The sequence below is a fragment of the Cervus elaphus genome, chromosome 20 (genome assembly GCF_910594005.1).
Source record: "Cervus elaphus chromosome 20, mCerEla1.1, whole genome shotgun sequence".
Taxonomy (NCBI): domain Eukaryota; kingdom Metazoa; phylum Chordata; class Mammalia; order Artiodactyla; family Cervidae; genus Cervus; species Cervus elaphus.
Window position 1 is genome coordinate 58,328,251 of NC_057834.1, and position 27,330 is coordinate 58,355,580.

Below are 27,330 nucleotides of genomic sequence, written 5' to 3' on the forward strand. Positions count from 1 at the left end.
TTCTTCTCTTAAACTAGAGAGATTAGTGAGGTCAGGCCAGCACTTCGGCACCAAATTCAGACTTCATAATAAAGTAAACCACACAGGGAATAGATGTCAGCATAGTGAGCACTTTGCTGTTCATCCCTATTAGGGGATGACAGAGCTGTTTTCCTCAGGGCCGGGTCACTGTGAGGTGCTGGCTGCGTTTGCTCAAAGTGTTCACTCGGAGGGTGATTTGTGAGCTATTGCTGAGCACATAATGGTTAGGATAGTTGTAAAAGCAGCCATGGCCCCACACAGGTTCGCTTGAACTCAGTAAATCAAACTGGGTTCTAGAGAAATGTTCTGTTGGGTTCTGATTGGAACCTCTTGGATACGCCTTTGGATTTTAAGACAGAGCTGAATACTGACGTGGGAAGATGTTCCACTTCTTCCCAGCTTCCTGTAAGGGGCCCTTTACAATTCTAAGGATGTAGCTCGTCCTTTGGCAGAAAAAAATCCTTTTAAAATCTTGCAAGCAGACACAAAAATAATGGTAATAATAACAGAAGCTGTTTTCCTGTGTGTAATGGGAGAGTTTCCCAGGCTTCTAGCTTCTCTTGGTGGTTGCTCTTCTTTCTTTTCCTTAAGAGTCATAGCAAAAAATAAATTTTATCAGTTTAAGCAGAATGATATTTTAGAAATTAGGATCTGGCTAACAAAGGGTCTTTTCCAGCAAGAAGGGCTCGGAGCTCAGCAATGAGCACCTCAAGATACAAAGAAGGCATGAGGATGAGTTTGGGGGCCACAGTTTGGGTCATGAAAAGTCCTGCAAATCTTAGAATTCATCTTTTTTTTCTTTGTAGGCATTTAAAGATGCTCTCCCTCTCAAAAATTAGACAACTTAAAAAAATTGAAATATTTTGACATATAACAAGGTATAATTTTAAGGTATATGTTAATTTGATACATTTATATATTGTAATATGATTACCATTGTAGTGATAACTAGCCCTCTATCATGTTATATAATTATCATTTATTTAGTGGTTGGAATAATTAAGTTCTAGTCTTTTAGAAAGTTTGATGATTATAATATTGCTGTCTGCATTTCTTATACTTTACTTTAGATCTCTAGGGCTTACTTATGACATGTTGCAAGTTTGTACCCTTAAGCAACATATGTCTTACCCCTCCATCTGCCACCCTCTGGTAATCACCATTCTACTCTTCATTTGTATGAATTTGGCCTTTTTTAGATTCCACATATAAGTTATATCATACAGTACTTGCCTTTTTCTGTCTGACTTATTTCACTTAGCATAATGTGCTCAAGGTCTGTTAATGTTATGGTAAATGGCAGGATGTCATTCTTTCTTATTATATACGTGTGTGTGTGTGTGTGTGTGTGTGTGTATGTGTGTGTGTATATATATATATATATATGACATCTTCCATTCATGAACCCTTATGTTCATAGCAGCACTATTCACAGTAATCAAGGCACAGAAACAGCCCAAATGTCCACTGACAGATAAATGGATAAAGAAGATATGGTGAAGGAGGCAAGGATATACAATGGAAAAAAGACCACCTCTTTAACAAGTGGTGCTGGGAAAACTGGTCAGCCACTTGTAAAAGAATGAAACTAGAACACCTTCTAACACCATACACAAAAATAAACTCAAAATGGATTAAAGATCTAAATGTAAGACCAGAAACTATAAAACTCCTAGAGGAGAACATAGGCAAAACCCTCTCCGACATAAATCACAGCAGGATCCTCTATGACCCACCTCCCAGAGTAATGGAAATAAGAGCAAAAATAAACAAATGGGACCTAATGAAACTTAAAAGCTTTTGCACAACAAAGGAAACTATAAGCAAGGTGAAAAGACAGCCTTCAGAATGGGAGAAAATAATAGCAAATGAAGAAACAGACTAAGGATTAATCTCAAAAATATACAAGCAACTCCTGCAGCTCAGTTCCAGAAAAACAAATGACCCAATCAAAAAATGGCCAAAGAACTAAACAGACATTTCTCCAAAGAAGACAGACAGATGGCTAACAAACACATGAAAAGATGCTCAACATCACTCATTATCAGAGAAATGCAAATCAAAACCACAATAAGGTACCATTACATGCCAGTCAGGATGGCTGCTATCTAAAAGTCTACAAGCAATAAATGCTGGAGAGGGTGTGGAGAAAAGGGAACCCTCTTACACTGTTGGTGGGAATGCAAACTAGTACAGCCGCTCTGGAGAACAGTGTGGAGATTCCTTAAAAAACTGGAAATAGAACTGCCATGTGACCCAGCAATCCCACTTCTGGGCATACACACCGAGGAAACCAGATCTGAAAGAGACATGTGCACCCCAATGTTCATCGCAGCACTGTTTATAATAGCCAGGACATGGAAGCAACCTAGATGCCCATCAGCAGACGAATGGATAAGGAAGCTATGGTACATATACACAATGGAATATTACTCAGCCATTAAAAAGAATACATTTGAATCAGTTCTAATGAAGTGGATGAAACTGGCGCCCATTATACAGAGTGAAGTAAGCCAGAAAGATAAAGAACATTACAGCATACTAACACATATATATGGAATTTAAACAGATGGTAATGATAACCCTATATGCAAAACAGAAAAAGAGACACAGATGTACAGGACAGACTTTTGGACTCTGTGGGAGAAGGCGAGGGTGGGATGTTCTGAAAGAATAGCATTGAAACAAGTATACTGTCAAGGGTGAAACAGATCACCAGCCCAGGTTGGATGCATGAGAGAAGTGCTCAGGGCTGGTGCACTGGGAAGACCCAGAGGGATGGGATGGGGAGGGAGGCGGGAGGGGGGATCGGGATGGGGAACACATGTAAATCCATGGCTGATTCATGTCAAATATATATGGCAAAAACCACTACAATATTGTAAAGTAATTAGCCTCCAACTAATAAAAATAAATGAAAAAAAAAAGATATGGTGTGTATATAGAGTGGAATACTGCTCAGCCATAAATGAAATAATGCTATTTGCAGCAACCTGGTTGGCCCTAGAGACGATCATACTAAGTAAGTCAGAAAGAGAAAGATATCATATGATATCACTTATATGTGGAATCTAAAATATGACACAAATTAACTTATTTATGAAACAGAAACAGACTCACCGACTTAGAGAACAGACTTCTGGTTGCCAAGGGGAATTGGGGAAGGGAAGGAGGAGTCTGAGATTGGCATGTGCAAACTATCATACACAAAATGGATAAACTTTGTTGTTCAGTCACTAAGTCATGTCTGACTCTGTGACACCATGGACTGTAGCCCACCAGGCTCCTCTGTCCATGGGATTTCTCAGCAAGAATACTGGAGTGGGTTGTTCTTTCCTTCTCTGGGTGATCTTCCTGATCCTGGGATCAAACCTGTGTCTCCTGCATTGGCAGGCAGATTCTTGACCACTGAGTTATCAGGGTAACTTAGACAATGCTTTATTTAAAATTATTTTGTAATGGTTTTCAACATCAAACAATAAATTCATTTATAGGTAGAGTTTTTTTTAAAGTAGTTTTGAGACTCCTATAGAGGTCATGTCTCATATATGCCATTTCTTCCTTTATCCTGCCAATATGCCACAGATAAAGAATACCTAGCTTTCTGTAGTGGGCATTCTTCAGCATTCCAACACTGAGACTGGGTCTGTTTTTCATTTTTAAACTACCCTTATTGATTGCTCACTCTGTGCCAAACACTATGTCAGAACTTTATATACCTTATCTCACGTTCATCTAACAATCCTGTGAACTAGGTATGATTATTCTTATTTTTCAGAAGAGGAAACTAAAACTCAGAAAAGTGAAGTAACTTGCCTGATGGCATAGAGCTAATGAGTAGAGAATACAGAATTCAAATCCTGGTCTCCCAACCCCTACTTTCCCTCCATGCTTTTGACCTTCCTGGGAAACATTTCCCTTGTTCTTCAAGTTCAGTTGCAGTAGCCTGTGATTTTGTTCATACATCTCACTTTACAGTAAATGTTAGACTGCTAAAGTAATCCTGCAGTGATGATGGTGGTTCTTTTTCTTTCTGTTTCTCTCGTTAAACAAAATACATTTATTTGAATTCTCTAAAAATTGACACCTATTTATAAATTCAAATTTTTGTACAATGTTTTATAGATACCTTTACCACATTTTAGTTTTAGTCCTTTTTTTTCCCCCTCAGAAAATTTAGCTCTCTTTTTTTGGCCAAACATATTCCTTTAGCTTTTTAGGTTATATAATAAAGAACAAGTTATAGACTCATAAAAATTTAGGTGGGGGAGAAGACCTCAGAGATCTGCTTCTCCAACCCCATCATTATATGGGCAAGGGAGGCTGGCCAGTGGTTGTGGTCTCTTGGTTGACTCAGAGGTTCAGTTACTCCAGCTAAAACTGGAGGCAATTTGACTACTTCTATAAAGTTGTCCCAAAAGTTTATAAATCAAGAAGAGATATTTAAATGGATGCTTTCTGTTTTATTTAAAAGAATACAGTGAAAGTGTTAGTCACTCAGTTGTGTCTGACTCTTCGTGACCCCATGGACTGTAGCCCTCCAGGCTCCTCTGTCCATGCAATTCTCCAGGCAAGAACACTGGAGTGGGTGCTTCCCTGATGGTCCAGTGGTTAAGAATCTACCTTGCAATGCAAAGAACATTGGTTTGATACCAGGTCTGGGAAGATCCCACATGCCACACACGACTCAGCCCATCCGCCACAACTACTGAGCCTGCTGGCTGCATGAAGCCCATGTGCCCTAGAGCCTGTGCTCCGCCACGAGAGAGGCCGCCACAATGAGAAGCCCACACTCCACAATGAAGAGAAGACCTTGCTCACCACAGCTAGAGAAAGCCCGCATATCAGTAAAGACTCACCACAGCCAATAAATAAATAGATTAAAAAAAAAAAAAAATACTGGAGTGGGTAGCCCATCCCTTCTCCAGAGGATCTTCCTGACCCAGGGATTGAATCCAGGTCTCCTGCACTGCAGGCAGATTTTTTACCATATGAGCTACTAGGGAAGCTCCCCAAAAGAATAAGAGACTCATACCAAATGGCAGCTGGTTTTGCTCTGAACATTTTCAGGAGTATCCCTAAGACGTGTGACTACCACCAAACTGTGGCAGCTTGACAGGACTGCTCAGACTCTTCTTCGTTGCTGTTGACTTACAAATTTATTTTAGCTTCAGGCATGCAACATAGTAATTCAATATTTTTACACATTATATTCCATTTAAAGTTATAATACATTGGCTCTATTCACTGTGCTGTATAACAGATCCTTGTAACTTATTTATTTTATACACAGTAGTTGGTGAATCTTAATCCTCACTGCTAATTTGACCCTTTCCCTTTCTCTCTTCTTACTGATAATCACTAGATTGTTTTCTATATATGTGAGTCTGTTTCTGTTTTGTTTCATTTTTTAGATTCTACACATAAATGATAACAGTTATCTTTGACTTATTTCATTAAACACAATAAACTCTATGTCCGTCCATGTTGTTGAAAAAAGGAGAATTTAACTTTTGCGGCTGACTAATATTCCACTGTGTATTGTGTGTGTCAGTCACTTGGTCGTGTCCGACTCTTTGTGAGCCCATGAACTATATAGCCCACCAGGCTCCTCTGTCCATGGAATTCTTCAGGCAAGAATACTAGAGCGGGTTACCATTCCCTTCTCCAGGGGATCTTCCTGACCCAGGGATTGAACCTGGGTCTCCTGTATTGTAGGCAGATTTGTTAACTGTCTGAGCCTATATATATGTATCTATAGATCTATCTATCTATCTATCTATATATATATATATACACACACACATATATATATATATACAGATCTATATATATATATATATATATATATATATATATACATTGCATCTCATTATCTATTCATTTGTTGACACCTGGGTTGCTTCCATATCTTGGTTCTTGTAAATAATGCTGCTATGAAGTTTAGGGTTCATTTATCTTTTTGAATTGATATTTTATTTTCAGATATATGCCCCAAAGTGGAATTGCTGGATCATATGGTAGTTATATTTATAGGTTTTTGAGGAACCTCCATACAGTTTTCCATAGTGACTACACCAATTTACATTCCCACTTGTGGCACAAAGGTGAAGTGTTCTCCACATCCTTGTCAACACTGGCTATTTGCAGACTTTTTTAAAAAAGCTTTTTATTTTATATTGAAGTATAGCTGATTGACAATGTTGTGATAGTTTCAGGTGGACAGCAGAGGGACTCAGCCGTCCACATACATGTATCTGGTCTCCCCCAAACCCCCCTCCCATCCAGGCTGCCACAGAACACTGGGCAGAGTTCCCTGCGCTACACAGTAGGGCCTTGTTGGTTATCCATTTAAAATATAGCGGTGCATACAAGTCAATCCTAAAGTCCCTAACTACCCCTTCCCCCACTTCTTCCTCTCCGGCAACCATAAGTTCATTCTCAGAGCAAGGCAGCCTCTTGAACTGGGTTCTGTATGGATTCTAATCAGAAGAGGAATGCTTGCAGGCAGACTAGCCTCCAGGTGTTCAAAATACCTTTTAGTTCCTTGTTCATATTTCTGTCAGTCATTCTCTGCCTTTCGCCAACATACGAGGGAAAACCAGAAGAATGGGACCAGAATGTCTAGGGGGAGACAGATGAAAAGCACTAAAGCAGAGAAAGTCGGTAGTTTGTTTGAGCTGATCCAGCTCTCAGTTCCATACACAGAGGCTTATCCGTGGTATGTGGACAAGGGACAGCCATGGAACTTAAAAAAAAAAAAATCAATCCCTTACTTGCATCCCAAGCTGCTATTTTGGGAGCACAAATTTCAAATAGTACTTCCTAAGAGAAGTTGATAAACATTTGGTCATTAACTGGAAACCAATGTCTCCCTCAAAGTTTAATGAACAAAATATTTAGCACCCCCCCTTTCTAATTCCTTGCTTATATACCATCAATTATGTTAATGTAATATTTAGGATCAGTTCCTCTTGGCAGAGCTTTCTGCCTTCACGTTTATAACTGCATTTCTCTAAGTGGAAAACACCCACTTTGATCTGGCATAGATGCCTGGATAAGCATACCATACATACATTATATAAATTATATTTAACAATGATGTTCTTTTCATTTTGCACAGATGAGGACACACAGTGAAGACAATTAATGAAAACCAGAAGATCTATTGCTATAATTAAGGACATCAAGATCAGGAACAACTGATAAAGGAGGTCAGGCTGCACATACATGGACAAAGCCTATTTCCTGGAAGACACAACTTCTAAGCAACAGGAGGATTTGCCTTATGATGATGGTTTCTCCCAAGTTAAGATATACCATGGTTATAATCTTACCTCAAGATATGACATCCCTGATGTTTCAAATCAAATGAATTTAACAGAAGATGAGTCTCAAGAAAAGGCTACATATAAAGAGACTTGCCAAGAGGCAGATATGACCATGACTTTGGATAAAACGACTGAAAATGCTGTCAGCAAAACATGTGATAAAGAGAATCAATGCACCATAAATCTTCCTATTCCAGCTAATCAGGAAGACACTTCAAAGTCAAACATTTCTGATGTTTTACTCCATCACCTTTGCAAAGAAGAAATCTCCAAAGATCAAGGCATTGATTGTGAAACTCTCCCAGAGATCTCTAATAATGACAGTTTTGATGAAGCTATTATTAAAAATATTATTGTGTGGCATGTTAAGAATTCTTGGCCGACAGAACAATCCTCAGAACTCACTGACCAACTCAACTCCAAAAGTGATGATGAAAATAGCAATAAGCCCAGTTGTTCTCTGACTATGACAGAGGAAAACACCTCCGATTCAGATGAGTTAGTGGCTGCTGGAGAAAGCAACCATGAGGAAAATTCAAATTTTCTAACTAAAATCAGAAGTCTACATGATAAACAAAAAAGTTGCCTATGTCAGACACCTCAGAAACAGGCTGAAAAAGTAAGCTCTGGCGACAAGTTCAAATATGGCCATAGTCAAGTTTATTACTGGTTCTCTGATTTCTCTAAGGTTGCTCCCAAAGTGAAAATTCCTAAAAATAACATAATTGACAAACCACTTATAACAGATCCACAAGCCAGCTTTTCTCCTAAATTGAGAGAGAAGTCAGCTGTTGGGCAAGATATTTCAGAAATCACATCTAGATCAAATTATGTTGAAAAACAAGAGCAGACATGGGAAACTACTGAACCTTCACAACGGGTGAAGGTAAGTGAAAGCAGTCTTCAGGAAACACACCCCCAGGACCGCTGCTCATCCATATGCGTGTGGGTCTTCAGAAGGTGCATAGAACTAAGTTGTAGTTCTAAGGTTCTGAATTCTAGTTCTAGTCCAGTGCCCTGACCTCTGAGGAGCTCAGTAGGTGTCCTCATGAGAAGAATCTGGAACTGAACTAACAATAACACAGAATAAAATCCAAATTCTTCAACCTGGAATTTGCATTTCCCCATTTTCCCTGTCATCCTAGCCTTCTGAACTCAGCTCCCCTCCCCCAGGAATCATCCTCAGTTAGTGGGCTGGGCCCACCCTCTCTGAGCTCCTGCCTTGCCAGGAACATCCCACCTCTGCTAATCAAACCTCTGCTCATTTTCATGGTCTCCTTCAACTCCACACTGGCCATGAGACTTTTCAGAATCCCACAGCCAGTCTTTTCCATCCGTGTTTGTTAAGTATTCTGTCAGAGCTTATCTCAGCCTGCTTGCCTCATTACAATTTCTAAACATCTGTTCCTTCTACTAGATTTTAAGGCTCTGGAGGCAGCTACCTTGTCTTCATTGTCTTCATCTTTCCATCACCCAAGTTCCCCCAGAGGAGGGGAACTGGCCAGGTTCTCCTGGCCAGGTGTTTGCATATATTATGCCCTTGGTTATGAATGCTAACTTGAATTATGATCTTTAATAACACATTTCAAGATTGTTATACTGGTAACTATTTAGTACAACATTTTGTTAACATTTAATATATACTTTTTCCCCTTTCCCCATCTTTCCATCCTTCCACCCACCTTCCCAAATGCTGAGGCTGAGGATCTCATTGACTATTTGAGGTTCTGTAGTTAAATAAGTTCACATTAATGATCAAAGTAAACACTTTAGCTCTCCAGCACTTTGCTAGGACTGTATGATTTTTCTTTTGAGCAGTCTATTAAGGGCACCCTGCCTGATCACTCCCCACCTGTTTCCATTTCCACCCCTTTATCCACCTTTTCTTTTAACTGAAACTTCTGGGGAATTTGAATAGAACCTCCCCTACCCCTTGCAACACACAACCACCACCTGGAGTCAGCAGCCCATTCGGCCTTGACCGGGATGCTTCTCTCAGTCTTGGAGAAATCTGTACCCCTGTGACATTGGGAAGTCTCTGCATTCCTCATTCTGCTTGCAGAAGAACGTTCTTGGGTGGGCACAGTTCTCGTCCCACAGTGCCCTGTGGGAAGTAGAGGCAAAATGAATAGCAAGTTCATCTGTCTCTGGTAATGCGAGTCTGAAGTGGGTCGTCTGCTTTTGTCTTGTTCTGTCCATTCAGGTTGGAGAACTGGACTCTAGTTTCCATAGCCATCACATACCCGAGATATTCCTAATAACCACAGTCTAGTTTGACCTCAACATTGGCTCTCTGCCTCTAGTGTGTTTGTGAGCTCTGTGTGTTGGGAACAATGGGAAGACGATCAAGGTGAATCACTCTGGAATTTGAACTCTTATCCAGTTAGCCTGTGGTGAGTAGAAAAGGGAATGTCCTGTGTGAAGTCACTATCTTGCTCCCAGACACTAGCCACCATGTATCTATCTGGTGTTAGTGAGAGCACTAGCAACAGAGTCAGTGATGAGACCAACAGAGATCCCTGCCCTGGGAATTTGTGGTCGAACTGTAGGAGAAGGGTTTGAGTATTCCATATAATATTATCAAACATGGTAACAGTAACAGCTAACATATATTGAATATTTTCCATGTGCCAGATACTATGGTAACATTTAATTCTCATCATGACACTATGAAATAGCTTGTTACTATCCCCATTTTATTGCTGAGGAATTTGAGGTTTATAGCAATAATGTAACTGCTCTGGATCACCTGGCAGATAAGTGTCAGAGTGGAATTCAACCTTGGCATCAGGGCCTCAACTCTTGACATAACTCTGGGTGGCCTCCATGATGACCAGAACACATTGGGTCATCCTGCATAATGGTGTCGTTGGTTAATATCAACAGTAATGTTTTCTTATCCTTTCATTGTGCAGATGGAGCCCACAGTACATATCCACCAAGAACATCTCGCAGGTACTAGCATTTTTAAACCTCTTTGACTTAGATACACCTTTTGAAAAGAGATTTTTTTAAACAGCAAATGATGGTGATTGCCACAGACTTCTGTTTTCAGTTCTTAACAAAACTGCAATGCAGTTGAGATGAATGGTAGCCAAAATTTATTCTTTCTTATGTAGGAATAGAATCTGAGCCGAATCTCTCTAAGCTGCCATCAACTTCTAAGGAAGACCCTTCCTTGAGTTCTTCCTACATATTTCAAAAGATATCCCAGGGGAAGGAGATGTGTCAGAAGTTAAAAGAACAGACTGATCAACTGAAGGCTAAAGTAATACTTTTTTTTTTTAAAGTAATACTTTTAAAGCTTATTATGAAAAATAGAAGTAACCAAATTCAAATATAAGACATCAGGCCCTTAATAAAATATTGCATTTTTTTCACTGCAGGTACAAGAATTTTCCAAACGCATAGCACAGGATTCTCCCTATCATTTTCAACACAGAAGGCTGGTAATGAATTTTATCATGTTTCAAAAGTCTTTATTAGGGAATTTGACATGGGAAAATATGACACAAATGACTTTCTAGCATCATATTTTCTCTACATTGGTGGGGGTAGAAATGTTCTGGCAAGAAAAGCTTTGCTGAAGATTTAGCTATCTTTGTCTTACAAGGACGAAGAGAGAGTAGAGCTTTCTGTTTCAACATATATTTAGCCCTCTTTCCTTCTCAGGGGGATCTGTATGGCTGTTTTTCCTCAGCAGTCATCCCATAATAAATCGGAAACCATGGTAGGTTCAAGAAAACAATATGTCAGCTATTGTAAAGGGCAAGCACAACCAGATTTGATGGGCCTGGGGGACACAGGTTATAAAAATTGCCAGTATCTGTAAACTCAATATATAAAACTTGAAAACCCTAAAAGTCAATCTTGAATACATACTTTTCAGATCAAAATCTTTGGATTTTATATCCTTGCTTTTTGTCACATTTCATCAAATCACTACTTTACATTGGAACCCATAGCTTCGTTCATCAGTGTCAGGGTTGTATGGAGTAGAGGTGAAGTGTGGCAATGGGCAAAAGCTTAGACCGCTAGAACCAGGGATGTGTGAAGTTGAAATTGTAGTTTAGGCCATTGGACCAGTAGTGAGATGGGTGGTCAGATGTCCTCACACAAAGGACATGGGCAAAAGTCAGGACAGGCTGTGCTTCAGAAGCCAGACACAGACAAAGAACTAGGAAGATTCAAATGCTAAGACACACAGATCATTATTCTTTCATCATATGAATTAAATAACTCACATTCATTCAATAACATTTGTGGGGTACTCCCTATGACTCAGACTCTGCATCAGGCAGAAGGAATTTGAAGGCAAAGAAACAGTCCCTTTTTCAAGTGGATTATAGACTCCTGGGAACAACAGACCAGTAAATCCACAAGTAACATGCAGCATGAGAAAGGTCACCTATGATTACATATGATGCTAATGGCGGCACGGAAGAGGCTCACCCTGACCAGGGGGAGAGTACTTTGGAAGGCTTCCCAGAAGGGATTTCTGGACTGGGCATTGTAGGAAGAATATGGCGGGGTAGGGCAAAGGGGTGTTCCATGAAAAGGAATCAGCAGGTGCAGTGGACCAGGGGCAAGACAGTGCTGAGAGTGTGAGGAGTGTGGCAGTATAACTGACCAGATGGAGCTCACAGGGAAGGGAGGAGACTGGAGAGAGGTCCTTAGATAAGGACTGTACCATGAGAAGCCTTTATGCCATGCTAAGGAGCTTAGATTAATTTCATCTTGAGGTGGCATGATGGGGCAACACTGGATGGTTTAAAGCTGAGAAACAGCAACCACCATGGGGGCAAGACGGTAGGAAATAGGCTAGAAAATTATAATCCAGGTAACAAATTATGAAGTCCTAAACCAAGGCTGGCAATAAAGATGGAGAAGGGGACAAATCTAAGAGTTTAAGGAAGCGGTGGCAGACTTAACAGGGTAAATAAAGGGAGGGAGGAGGCTTGGATGCATGCCAGATTTCTAGCTTGGCTAACCAAGGTCAGGAATCAAAGTGGAGGATCTGGTTCAGAATGGGTGTGGGAGGCAGGCAGGAGGCCAGATGGCAAGTTCAGTTGGGACATTTTGAGGCACCTGTAGGACATCCAATTGGAGGGGTCCAGTAGGCAATTAGAGCCACAGATCTGAACTTCAGAGGATGTGTTTGGGTCAGACAAGTAAATTTGGGCACAGTTGTAGGTTGAAGCTGTGCAGTATAGAGATTGCTCAGGCAAACAGGTGGAGTAAGCGGTGAAGAAATTCAAGGCAGAGTCATGGGAAACAGTAACCAGGGGCAAGTGAGAGGTTGCTAAGGAGAAACTGGAACGGTCAAGGCAGACCTGAAGGGGCAGAGCGACAAAAGTCAAGAGAAAAGAGGGCTCTGAGAAGGAGGGAGTGGGCCACAACATCCAGTCTTCAAAGAAGGAAGGAAAGCAAGGTGTGCATTGGATTTAGCCCCCGAGAGATCATGAGGGACCTCGGCAGTCCTGATTTCAATAGAGTGGTGTATCTACCGAAGCCAGGTTGCAGGAGTTAAGGAGTGAATGATAGATGAGTCAAGTGAGTGAGTGAAAAGTCGCTCAGTCATGTCTGACTCTTTGCGACCCCATGGACTGGACTATACAGTCCCTGGAATTCTCCAGGCCAGAACACTGGAGTGGGTAGCTTTTCCCTTCTCCAGGGAATCTTCCCAACCCAGGGATCAAACCCAGGTCTCCCACATTGCAGGTGGATTCTTTACCAGCTGAGCCACTAGGGAAGCCCAAGAATACTGGATTGGGTAGCCTATCCCTTCTCCAGCAGATCTTCCTGATCCAGGAATAGAACCAGGGTCTCCTGCATTGCAGGCAGATTCTTTTTTTTTTATTAGTTGGAGGCTAATTACTTCACAACATTTCAGTGGGTTTTGTCATACATTGATATGAATCAGCCATAGATTTACACGTATTCCCCATCCCGATCCCCCCTCCCACCTCCCTCTCCACCCGATTCCTCTGGGTCTTCCCAGTGCACCAGGCCCGAGCACTTGTCTCATGCATCCCACCTGGGCTGGTGATCTGTTTCACCCTAGATAATATACATGCTGTTCTTTTGAAACATCCCACCCTCACCTTCTCCCACAGAGTTCAAAAGTCTGTTCTGTACTTCTGTGTCTCTTTTTCTGTTTTGCATACAGGGTTATCGTTACCATCTTTCTAGATTCCATATATATGTGTTAGTATGCTGTAATGTTCTTTATCTTTCTGGCTTACTTCACTCTGTATAATGGGCTCCAGTTTCATCCATCTCATTAGAACTGATTCAAATGAATTCTTTTTAACGGCTGAGTAATATTCCATGGTGTATATGTACCACAGCTTCCTTATCCATTCATCTGCTGATGGGCATCTAGGTTGCTTCCATGTCCTGGCTATTATAAACAGTGCTGCGATGAACATTGGGGTGCACGTGTCTCTTTCAGATCTGGTTTCCTCAGTGTGTATGCCCAGAAGTGGGATTGCTGGGTCATATGGCAGTTCTATTTCCAGTTTTTTAAGAAATCTCCACACTGTTTTCCATAGCGGCTGTACTAGTTTGCATTCCCACCAACAGTGTAAGAGGGTTCCCTTTTCTCCACACCCTCTCCAGCATTTATTGCTTGTAGACTTTTGGATAGCAAAGTTTTTAAAGGGCCAACCAAAGCAGAGAAAAGTGGTTCGAGGCACTAGCCTTCCAAGGCCTCGGTTCAGGAAGTTTCTTCCTATGTTAGAGGGAATGTGGGGATTCGTGTTGGGACCCAGAGAAGAAGAGAGGTGATCTCTGACAGTGTTAACCTTGGCCTGAGAGTTCCAGGCCCATTTGGTTCAGTGAAGGAAGGCCAGACAGGGCTAAAACTAACCTTCTCAGCATGAGCAGCATATGTAGAAAGCATCTGGATTTTGGAGCAGACATCCTGGTTCTATGTGTTGACTGTAGAAGCTTAAACCTTTCACATACCTGCCCATCTCAGAGTCAAGTGAGTAAAATGAAGCACATTTATGGTAAGAAAACTATGTCCTAACTTCTTCTGAGAGTAGAACACAATTGAAATTCTGAGATTCCAAATTATAATTCATAATTGGTTTTCTTTACTTTTCTCTTTTCCTTTGAACACCTCACTCCTTCCCATGGCTTTAACCACCATTTCCATGCTGCCAATTCCCAATGACTAGTCCTCCTTCTCATCTATAGGGCCACATGCTGGTGCTGCTTTTCCTTTGGATCTCCTGCTCTCACTGAACATTGTACCTTGTCCAACATTGACATCTTCATTCAAACTTGTTAGCCTTTTCAAATTCCTTGTTTTTATCAGGGGGTTCACATTATTCCCACCTCTGAAGCTAGGAATCTGCATACTATCTATGAGATTTATAGTGTCAGTTAGGGTCCTGGCAAGAAAGAGATGACTTACTCCAATGGAGGAACTGAGGAGGGTTTAGGAAGGCATTATTTTATAACCAATTAAGGGGCAGAAAGGACCTCATGGAAGGAACAGTGGGGCAGAGGGACGGAGGAAGAGCAGATGATGGTGCATGAGGAGAGTAGCAGTAGTTACAGGAGCAGCTGACAAGCTCCGTGGCTTTTGGTAGAGACAGCCAATCCGCGATAATACAGGCAGGAGGAAATCAAGGAAATAAAGACCCTACCTCATCTTTCTTCAATTCCTCTCTCCTGCAGTTGCCTTCCATTGACTGAAACCAACCAAAGCCAAGGGCACTGGAGCCTGTTGGTACACTCCATTGAAGGCCAGCCTCCTGGCAGGGGCACAGAGAAAGATGGAGGATGGATCTGGAGGAAAATAGAAAACATGCACCACACTTGCCATTTTCTATGCCCTTTGGCCAATATGCTTATAAACTTGTTTATTTATTTCAATAATAGTAAGAGTAACAATGAAGATGATAGTTACCATCTACTGAATGTGTACCATGCTCCTGGTGCTAAGCAGTATCTCATTTAATTTTCACAATATGAGGTGAGGGCTATTATGCTCTCAAACGTGAAAATTGAAGCTTAGAGTTCAAGGTGATTGAAATCATACAATTAGTAGGTAACAATCTGAACTTGAACTCTGGTGTATCTGATTTTCTAACCCCATGATGCAGCATTCTTGCCTTTGGTAACATCTCTCCAATTCATCCTTTCCTCTCCATTTTCACTGATACTGCCTGGTCCAAGCCCTCTTGAGCATCCTTTAAGCTGAGTTAAGTCTCACTTCTTCCACTGAGCCATGGCAAAGTATTCTCTCCCACAGTCTCTTTTCCCAACTGGAATAAAACCCGTGAGACCAGAGACTGTGCCTGATACAGCTTTTGTTCTCTCCCACTCTGGGCTCAGGACTAAACACGGGCAGTGGTCAGGGAATGCTTAGTGCCTGGGGCTGCACTGCTGTAGGCTCTATACATCAAGACCCTGACCTGCACAGTTCACATATTCATCTGCATGAGCCTCATCTGGAAGACTTTCTCAAAGCCTCTGGCTAAATTTCCTGATATTTCTGCTCCATCACATCCTCCAAGACATTCAATCCCAGGTCCTCTAACTTCAATTTTTTAAATTGGATTATTAATTTATTTTTTATTACCATTGCTTTACAAAGTTGTGTTAGTTTCTGGAGTACAACAAAGTGAATCAGCTATATGTATACACATATCTCCTCCCTCTTGAAGTGGTCAAACAGGAGATGGCAAGAGTGAAGTTGACATTTTAGGAATCAGCGAACTAAAATGGACTGGAATGGGGGAATTTAACTCAGATGGCCATTATATCTACCACTGTGGGCAAGAATCCCTTAGAAGAAATAGAATAGCCATCATAGTCAACAAAAGAGTCCAAAATGTAGTACTTTGATGCAATCTCAAAAACAACAGAATGATCTCTGTTTGCTTCCAAGGCAAACCATTCAATATTACGGTAATCCAAGTCTATGCCCTGACCAGTAATGCTGAAGAAGCTGAAGTTGAATGGTTCTATGAAGACCTACAAGACCTTCTAGAACTAACACTGAAAAAAGATGTCATTTTCATGATAAGGGACTGGAATGCAAAAGTAGGAAGTCAAGAAACACCTGGAGTAACAGGCAAATTTGGCCTTGGAGTAGAGCATGAAGCAGGGCAAAGGCTGATAGAGTTTTGCCAAGAGAACACACTGGTCATAGCAAACACCCTCTTCCAACAACACAAGAGAAGACTCTACACATGGACAACACCAGATGGTCAACACCAAAATCAGATTGATTATATTCTTTGCAGCCAAAGATGGAGAACCTCTACACAGTCAGCAAAAACAAGACCGGGAGCTGACTCTGGCTCAGATCATGAACTCCTTATTGCCAAATTCAGACTTAAATTGAAGAAAGTAGGGAAAACCACTAGACCATTCAGGTATGGCCTAAATCAAATCCCTTATGATTATATAGTGGAAGTGAGAAATAGATTTAAGGGACTAGATCTGATAGACAGAGTGCCTGATGAACTATAGATGGAAGTTTGTGACATTGTACAGGAGACAGGGATCAAGATCATCCCCAATAAAAAGAAATGCAAAAAGCAAAATGGCTGTCTGAGGAGGCTTTACAAATGGCTGTGAAAAGAAGAGAAGTGAAAAGCAAAGGAGAAAAGGAAAGATATACCCATTTGAATGCAGGGTTCCAAAGAATAGCAAGGAGAGATAAGAAAGCCTTCCTCAGCGATCAGTGCAAAGAAATAGAGGAAGACAACAGAATGGGAAAGACTAGAGATCTCTTCAAGAAAATTAGAGGGAACATTTCATGCAAAGATGGGCTCAATAAAGGACAAATGGTATGGACCTAGCAGAAGCAGAAGATATTAAGAAGAGGTGGCAAGAATACACAGAACTGTACAAAAAAAGATCTTCATGACCCAGATAATCACAGTGGTATGATCACTCACCTAGAGCCAGACATCCTGGAATGTGAAGTCAAATGGGCCTTAGAAAGCATCACTACAAACAAAGCTATTGGAGGTGATGGAATTCTATTTGAGCTATTCCAAATCCTAAAAAATGATGCCGTGAAAGTGCTGCACTCAATATGCCAGCAAATTTGGAAAACTCAACAGTGGCCACAGGACTGGAAAAGGTCAGTTTTCATTCCAATCCCAAAATAGGCAATGCCAAAGAATACTCAAACTACCAACTTCCCTGGTGGCTCAGACGGTAAAGCTTCTACCTACAATGTGGGAGAGCTGGGTTCAATCCCTGGGTCGGGAAGATCTCCTGGAGAAGGAAGTGGCAACCCACTCCAGTATTCTTGCCTGGAAAATCCCATGGTCGGAGGAGCCTGGTAGGCTACAGTCCATGGGGTCGCAAAGAGTCAGACACGACTGAGCGACTTCACTCACTCACTCACACGCTAGTAAAGTAATGTTTAAAATTCTCCAAGCCAGACTTCAACAGGACGTGAACCGCGAACTTCCAGATGTTCAAGCTGGTTTTAGAAAAGGCAGAGGAACCAGTGATCAAATTGCCAACATCCGCTGGATGATCAAAAGAGCAAGAGAGTTCCACAAAAACATATATTTCTGCTTTATTGACTCTGCCAAAGCCTTTGACTCTGTGAATCACAATAAACTGTGGAAAATTCTGAGAGAGATGGGAATACCAGACCACCTGACCCACCTCTTGAGAAACCTATATGCAGGTCAGGAAGCAACAGTTAGAACTGGACATGGAACAACAGACCGGTTCCAAATAGGAAAAGGAGTACGTCAAGGCTGTATATTGTCACCTTGATTATTTAACTTCTATGCAGAGTACATCATGAGAAATGCTGGACTGGAAGAAGCACAAGCTGGAATCAAGATTGCCTGGAGAAATATCAATAACCTCAGATACGCAGATGACACCTCCCTTATGGCAGAAAGCAAAGAGAAACTAAAGGGCTTCTTGATAAAAGTGAAAGAGGAGAGTGAAAAAGTTGGCTTAAAGCTCAACATTCATAAAACTAAGATCATGGCATCTGGTCCCATCACCTCATGGCAAATAGATGGGGAAACAGTGGAAACAGTGGCTGACTTTATTTTTTGGGCTCCAAAATCACTGCAGATGGTGATTGCAGCCACAAAGTTAAAAGACGCTTACTCCTTGGAAGGAAAGTTATGACCAACCTAGACAGCATATTAAAAAGCAGAGACATTATTTTGCCAACAAAGGTCTGTCTAGTCAAGGCTATGGTTTCTCCAGCAGTCATGTATGGATGTGAGAGTTGGACTATAAAGAAAGCTGAGCACAGAAGAATTGATGCTTTTGAACTGTGGTGTTGGAGAAGACTCTTGAGAGTCCCTTGGACTGCAAGGAGATCCAACCAGTCCATCCTAAAGGAGATCAGTCCTGGGTGTTCATTGGAAGGGCTGATGTTGAAGCTGACACTCCAATACTTTGGCCACCTGATGCGAAGAGCTGACTCATTGGAAAAGGCCCTGATGATGGGAAAGATTGAAGGCAGGAGAAGAAGGGCACAACAGAGGATGAGATGGTTGGATGGCATCACTGACTCAATGGACATGAGTCTGAGTAAATTCCAGGAGCTGGTGATGGACAGGGAGGCCTGGCATGCTGCAATCCATGGGGCTGCAAAGACTCGGACACGACTGAGCGACTGAACTGAACCTCCCTCTTTGACCTTCCTCCCACTTCCCTGCCACATCGCATCCAACCAGCTCATCACAGAGCACTGAGCTGAGCTCCCTGTGATATACAGTAGGTTCCCAGGAGTGATCTGTGTTACACGTGGCAGTTCACATGTCAATTCCAATCTCCCAGTTCATCTCTCTGCCGTATCCACATCCTCATTCTCTACTTCTGTTTCTCTATTCCTGCCCTGCAAGTAGGTTCGTCTGCGCCATTTTTCTAGATTCCACATACCTGCATTGATATTTGTTTTTCTGACTTACTTCATTCTGTATGACAGATTCTAGGTCCATCCACATCTCTGCAAATGACCCAATTTTGTTCCTTTTTATGGTTGAGTAATAGTCTCTTGTTAATACACATCATATCTTCTTTATCTGTTCATTGGTTGAAGGACATTTAGGTTGCTTCCATGTCCTGGCTACTATAAACAGTGCTGCAGTGAACACTGGAGTGCATGTGTCTTTTTGAATTATGGTTTTTCAGCATTTATGCCCAGTAATGGGATTGCTGTGTCGTATGGTAGCTCTAGCTTCAGTTTTTTAATGAACTGCCATACTGTTTTCCATAGTGGCTATGTCAGTCTGCATTCCCACCAAGAAGGTTTCCTTTCCTCCACCCTTCTCAAGCATTTATGGTTTCTAAGTTTTATGTGGCTTCTGACATACTTTCTAGAGCTTCAATTTCCTCCTCTATAAAACTGGGATAATAAACCTACTTTGTGACATTTACAACACTGATAGTGGATTAAATAAGATAATGAATGGAAAAGTGCTCTATAAGCTAAAAATTATTCTGCAAATATGTAGGATTATTAACGTCCCACCAACAAAATTCAAAGGCCTCTGAGTGGGTTCTAGGAGAGAAATCAGAAGTCACCGGAACTCTCAGCTATGCGCTGTGGGGGTGTTGTGAATGTTAAGACGGCTCTTGGGTTGTCTGTATTTTAGATGTCAAACTCTGTAACAAAACAATTGCCCGGAGAAGGATGGTGGCTTCATTTTAACACTCCTCTAGGATACACCCTCATTGTGTTTTGGAGAAAAAACTACTACTACACACATGGACTTACATGTGAATGATTTCAGCGTGTCACTGCTGCAGGTCCTGGAGAAATTGCAGGGACGCCTCGAACTGCTGGAGCAGGAGTTTCTGGCCAACAAGGAGAAGCACCTGACACTGAAGGAGCAAGTCCACAGGCACGAATCCCGAGCTGTCAACGACTCTGATCCAGAAAGGTAGGTCAGACTTCACCTCTGTGAGGTGGAAGTGTCAGAGGTGAGCTCCTTCAGGAGGAATTCTGCTGGGGCTGCTGGCCTAGTGCTTGGAGAGCTACTGGTCTTGGGTCAGCAAAAACAGTGTCACCGTTGAATTGGTGTCATCCCATGCAGCAAGCAGTATGAAATTCCTGCTCTGTGTACGGTCCTGTGGGGGGAACCGACCCAGATGGAGTGTTCCGAATGAACGATTGTCCCCTGGAGCAGACATTGGGCCACTGGCTTGCATTCTGTTGGATGTCATGCTAATTAGTCCTGAGACTCAGAAGAGCACAAGAAAACCCTAGAAATGCTCGTTTGCTAAGCCCAGAGGACCCTCTCCTCCCCAGGTCCCCCCTGCCCTGCTCTCTGCTTTACCTCATTCCTGCCTTTACTTCCCCTGCCTGATTCTTTTCTGTCCCTCATTTTCACTATCCACAGACAATACCCAAGGGATAGCAGGCAGGAAAGAATCACTGTTCGGTTGGTTAATGTTGGAGCGAGGGACCCACAAATCCTGATAAAGGCAAAATGCTAAAACCTGAAGTCAAATGATTCCTAAAGTAATTCACATTAGAAACTTCAGTGCACAATCATATTAAGGATTCCAGCTGGCCATTTTGATGGCCCCATACTCTGCTCTCTCCAATCTGAATAATTTCAAAGATATATTCCAGGACTCAAGGCTAGGGTTGTTTCCATGTAATTTCCTGGTATGAATCTAAAGAACTCATTTAGTAGGCTTCATATTTGTAAATTCAGCTCTTTCTATTCCTAGTATTTTAACACGAATTCATTCTTGATGCCAAAATATTTTAATGGTTTATATTTTGGCACTAGTGTCCTGAGGTAATTTTCCCAAAGTACAATCTTACTTCTTCAAAATGAATGACATCTCTGTCAATGGTTATTTCAATACTGAGTAATTAGGCAGCAAAGATGTGGTTTTAATATTGATTTTTTCCCCCCAAAAGCTTTTTTTCTCTTGGAAAAAAAAGATCTCCACATGCTTTCACTATTTGTTTAAAAACTAATAGAGTGAGGATATTTATTTTCCAAGAAATCCCACTTGTTTTGGCAGTCATTTTAAAGACAGGCCTCTCTGTGCACATTAAGACCAAAACTATGCAAGGCCTTATTTATATCCTAGTTACACCCACACTGTGCCTGGCCCTGGTATAAATCAAAAGTGTTTCAACTGCAATTATATCCCATATACAGGAAAAGCTTTCAACACTGGGGCAAGAAAAAGACTTGGCCTCTCCCAAAACTCCCCTCAGAGCAAGCCAAGCATGATCAGCTTCTCTTGTTCTCAAATGGGCAAAAAGCAGAACCTAGTCCAACCCTCAAGGTCTTGCCATGTTGAGAACCTTCTATATGAGGGCTACAAAGGCCATTGTCAATGGCTTTCTGTAAGTGAAAGAATTCTGCAAATTAATGGACAAACTGCTTGAGTCAGCTATTGTGTGCTTATTCAGTTCAGCTCAGTCGCTCAATCGTGTCTGACTCTTTGCCACCCCATGAACCACAGCACGCCAGGCCTCCCTGTTCATCACCAACTCCCGGAGTTTACCCAAACCCATGTCCATTGAGTTGGTGATGCCATCCAACCATCTCATCCTTGTCCCCTTCTCCTCCTGCCCTAAATCTTTCCCAGGATCAGGGTCTTTTCAAATGAGTCAGCTCTTCGCATCAGGTGGCCAAAGTATTGGAGTGTCAGCTTCAGCATCAGTCCTTCCAATGAACACCCAGGACTGATCTCCTTTAGGATGGACTGGTTGGATCTCCTTGCAATCCAAGGGCCTCTCAAGAGTCTTCTCCAACACCACAGTTCAAAAGCATCAATTCTTCTGCGCTCAGCTTTCTTTATAGTCCAACTCACATCTATACATGACTACTGGAAAAACCATAGCCTTGACTAGACAGATTTTTGTTGGCAAAATAATGTCTCTGCTTTTTAATATGCTGTCTAGGTTGATCATAACTTTCCTTCCAAGGAGTAAGCATCTTTTAATTTCATGGCTGCAGTCACCATCTGCAGTGATTTTGGAGCCCAAAAAATAAAGTCAGCCACTGTTTCCACTGTTTCCCCACCTATTTGCCATGAAGTGATGGGACGGATGCCATGATCTTAGTTTTCTTAGTTGAGCTTTAAGCCAACTTGGCACCTTCTTTCTTTGAAAGGTAACTTCAAAAATACTTGGATTTCATCCATCTTGTTTGTCAGAATGTAATCTGATAGTTATTTGATTCTTTCACACACTATCACCAGAAACCAAGGAGTCAAGAAATGGAGTTATATCTCCATCAATTCTTTCTCTCTCATACTATCTGCATATACTCTTGTCTTCTATTTTACAGAAAAGATCACAAAGTCCTTCAAAAAATGTCTTTTCTCTACCTCTGGATCTGCATGTTGTCACCTCCTCTTTCTTCACTCACCTTCCAACCTCTACAGTCTTGGTCCTTGAGCCCATCTCTTCCTGCTACCTTGAGAGTTTGTTCCATCATTTCACTTCCTTTAAACCTTTAGCGTCCCCTGCCGCCTGCTGAATTTTCTTCTTCCTGCCAGACTAGAGCATATTTTCCTATATTTTATCTACCAGTCTGGCTTTCCAGCTTAGATCTTTGTACCAGTACTCACTGACCAGGGCCGCCTTTCCTAACTAGTGAAAAGCCACTTTAATCATATACAAACCCCCATGTGTGTTAATACACATACGTATGCAGTGTGCTCAGTCATTTCAGGATTGTCTGACTCTATGCGACTCTATGGACTGTAGCCCGCCAAGCCCCTCTGTCCATGGGATTCTCCAGGCAAGAATAGTGGAGTGGGTTGGCTTGCCCTCCTTCAGGGGATCTTCCCAACCCAGGGGTTGATCCCATGTCTCTTAGGTCTCCTGCATTGGCAGGTGGGATTTTTCTTTACCACTAGCACCACCTGGGAAGCCCAATTTTGGGACTGGTTTTATTTTCCCCAGTGATCTATGTTTCTATTTCTGCAATAACCACATAGTTCTAAATTACTATAGGTTAAGTATATTTTTTAGTGTTTCTCCTTTTTTAAACTTTCTTTAGCTATTCTTATTCATTCTTCTTACTAATTAACTTCATAATCAGCTCAAATTTATTTTTTCATTGATAGTCACTTTTATTGAGAAATACAGTTTTAGGAACCAATTTTCTTTAATAAAATTCCATTTGAATTTTGTTTAGGATTTCACTGAATTTATAGATTAGTTCAGGAAAAGTTAAAATCTTTGCAATGAGTATTCTCATCCTAGTCCCATGAAAACATCTCCAGCAAGTTTTTTTCATGTAGATTTTATACATGTTTTATTAAATTTGTTCTTAGCTACTTTAGACTTTTCTCTATGTTGTTAATAGATGTTTTCCATAATTCATATACAGGAAATAAAGAAAATTGTAAATTTAACTTATGTGCTACCTGATGCAATTCTGCTCTTAGTATTTCACTGATTTTCAGCTGATTGTCTTAGTTTTTAGGTATGACAATCATAGCATCTGCAAATGATAGGTCCCCTCATCTTCCCTTTTCTTTTTAAATATTTATTTACCCTTCCTTCTCTCCAACTTTTCTATATCACATTTCTTTATTTCGTTTGCTATTTTTTCCAAACAGTACTGAATAATCACAATACTAGTGAAAGCAATCATTCTTCTCATATTCCTAGTGGTATTGGGCATTCTTCCAAAGGGTGCTGGGTATGAGGATTGCTGTAGGTTCAAGGAGACAAGCTTTATCAAGAAAGTTTCCTTCTAGTCCTGGATTACTAAAATGAGATTTTTTTTTTAATTTAGGAAAAAGTTTAATCTTTGGGGTTTAGAAATCTATTTAATCTCCTTTAATCTATTCATATAATGAAATATATTAATAAATATTCTAATGTTTATCTATAGAGTGAGTTGGGATATTTTCCCTTTTCTTTTTGTGTTCCAGAAGCATTACTTAACATCTTTGTTGAACTCTCATATAATCCCACTTGGATTTGGGGCCTTTTGGGAGGCAAAACCGTAAAACCCCTAAAAGATAACACAGGTGAATACCTGGATGACCTTTGTTATGGTGATTATTTTTGAGATACAACATCAAAGGCACCACCTATAAAATAAATAATTGATAAGCTAGACTTCATTAAAATTTAAAAGGTGTGCTCTGTGAAAGACTATGTAAAAGGAATGAGAAGACAAGACAGTGACTGGGAGAAAATATTGGCAAAAGCCACTTCTGATAAAAGATAGTCATCCAAAACACACAAAGAACTCTTACAACAATAAGAAAACAAACAACCCAATAAAAAAGTGCTAAAGATCTTAACACCTCACTGAAGAAAATACGAGAAAGGGAAATAAGCATACGTAAAAGATGGCAAAAACACATATGAAAAGATGTTCCATATTGTATATCATCAGGGAAATGCAAATCAAAACAATGAGTTACAACTACACACACTATTACAGTGCCCCGAATCGGGAATGCTAAAAACACCAAATGTTGGTGAGCATGTAGTGCAATAGGAGCTCTCCTTTATTGCTGGTGGGGATGCAAAATGCTGTAGCCACTTTGGAAGACAATTTGGTGGTTTCTTTCAAAACTAAACATACTCTTACCATATGATCTAGCAATCACACTCCTTGGTACTTACACAAAGGAGATAAAAACTTATGTCCAAAAACATGCACACAAATGTTTCAAGCAGCTGTATTCAGAATTGGAAGCAACCAAGATGTCCTTCAACAGATGGACTATACTAATAACTATGGTATATTCTGACAATGGGACATCATTTGTGCTAAAAGGAAATAAGCTATCAAGTTAGCAAAGACATGGAGAAAACCTAAATGCTTAATACTGGGAAAAAAGCTGATCTGAAAAGGTTATATATTGCATGATTCCAATTATGTGAAATTCTGGAAAAGGCAAGACTATGGCAACAATAAAAATATCAGTGGTTGCTGGCAGTTGGGATAGGTGGAAGTTTGAATAAATGGAGTACAAAGGATTTTCAGGGTAGTGAAAAAACTCTACATGATATCATAAAGATGGATACATATTATACATTTGTTCAAACATATAGAATATACAACACCAAGAGTGAATCCCATAAAACTATAGACTTTGGGTGATTATGATGTGTCAATATAGGTTCATCAGTTATAGCACATGTACCCGCTTGAGTGGATGTCAATAATGGTGAAGGCTATGCATGTGTAGAGGCAGAGAATATGTGGGAAATCTCTGTATCTTCCTCTCAATTTTGTTGAGAAGCCAAAACTGCTCTAAAAAAAAGTATTAAATGGGAAAATATTAACACATCTAAATAATTATTGCATTAAATAAAAATTGGTATTAGGACTAGTCAATAATAAATGAGAAAAGCACATATGAAAACCAATGTATTGTAGCTAAAAAAACCAACAATACTTTGAAGAAAACAGTTTTAAAATGTATTTAATATGGGGGGGTGAAGTTCAAAATCAATAAACTAAGTACTTAAACCAGGAAAGAAGAAAAATAAAAATAAAATAAACTTCCAAAAGGAAGAGATTCATAAAAAGAAGCAATAAATACAATTTAAAATAATTTGATCAATAAAATAAAATAGTGCCTTTGAAAATATCTATAAAATAGCCAGTGGAAAGTTTGAGTGGAAAGCATAAATGACATTAAGAATGAGAAAGGAAAAATACCAGAAGAAAAATTTTAGATTGACTGGGATTGAACAACTTCCTCTCAACACATTTTAAAATCTGGATGAAATAGACAAGTCTCTTTGAAAATACAAATTATTTAAATCTAGTCAAAAAGAGGTAGGAAATCAAAAAAGACTAAAAGCAAGAGGAAACCAGAAAAGATATAGTTTGTTTCTAGAAACAAAAAATCTCCCCAAAACACCTAATCCAAGTGGGATTATGGATTAGTTCAACAAAGACTTTAGGTAACTCTCCTGGAACATTAAAAAAAATAATAAAATTTCCTAACTCATTCTATACCTAAACATGATCCTTCTATTCCTGGCCTATGATCTGTTCTGAGTTGATTTTTGTGAAGAGTATAAGGTCTGTATCAAGATTGATTTTTTAGTAATGAATGCCCAATTGTTCCAGCACCATTTGTTGAAAAGATTATCTTTGCTCAATTCTATTGACTTTATTCGTTTGCCAAATATCAGTTGACTAATTATCTGTGGGTCTATTTATGGGCTTTCTGTTCCATCGATTTGTCTTGTGCTTCATCAATACTACATTGCCTATTTCTATAGCTTTATAGTAAGTCTTGTGGTTGAGTCCTGTCAGTCCTCCAACTTTGTTCTTATCTTTCAGCATTGTGTTGACTATTTCATGTCTTTTGTCTCTACATATAAACTTTAGAGTAAGTTTGTCAATAGCCACAAAAGAAGTTGTCAGAATTTTTTTTACTAGGATTGGTAAGATCAAGTTGGGAAGACGAGACATCCTGATACTGTCAAGTCTTTCAATCCATGAACGTGTAACATCTCTCCATTTATTTGCTTTTGTGATTTCATCCAGAGTATTGTAGTTTTCTCCATAATGATCTTGTGCACATTTTGTTAGATTCATACCTAAGTTTTGAGTTGGACAAAAAGGTCCTTCAGGTTTTTCTGTAAAATAATATGAAAAACCCAAATGAACTTTCTGGCCAATGCACATTTAATTTTTTGGATCTTAATGCAAATGATGCTATGTTTTTAATTTCTAATTCCACTTGTTCATCACAGATATTTAGGAAAGTGATTGACTTTTGTATATTAACCTTGCACCCTGAAAGTGACTGACTTTTGTATATTAACCTTGCACCCTGCACTTTGTTATATTTGCTTACTAGTTTCAAAGTTTTTAGGTTGATTCTCTCGAATTTTCTACCCAATCATGTCATCTATGGACAATTTTATTTCTTCCTTTCCAGTGTGTGTACTCTTTATTTCCTTTCCTTGTCTTAATGCGTTAGGTAGGACTTCCAGTACAGTGTTGAATAGGAGTGGTGAGAAAGAACACCTTTGCATTGTTTTTGATCATAC

At 40.3% G+C, this 27,330-nt stretch overlaps 1 protein-coding gene across 1 annotated transcript in view; it reads left to right on the plus strand.

Moving 5' to 3' along the window:
• The first annotated feature begins 7,251 nt into the window (after window positions 1-7,251).
• AKNAD1 (AKNA domain containing 1) overlaps window positions 7,252-27,330 on the plus strand; it is a 43,267-nt gene continuing 23,188 nt past the window's right edge. Inside the window, exons 1-5 of the mRNA XM_043876331.1 lie at window positions 7,252-8,238; window positions 10,268-10,307; window positions 10,472-10,620; window positions 10,739-10,801; window positions 20,118-20,251. Coding sequence (XP_043732266.1) covers window positions 7,252-8,238; window positions 10,268-10,307; window positions 10,472-10,620; window positions 10,739-10,801; window positions 20,118-20,251 — 1,373 coding nt within the window. The remainder of the gene's footprint in view (window positions 8,239-10,267; window positions 10,308-10,471; window positions 10,621-10,738; window positions 10,802-20,117; window positions 20,252-27,330) is intronic.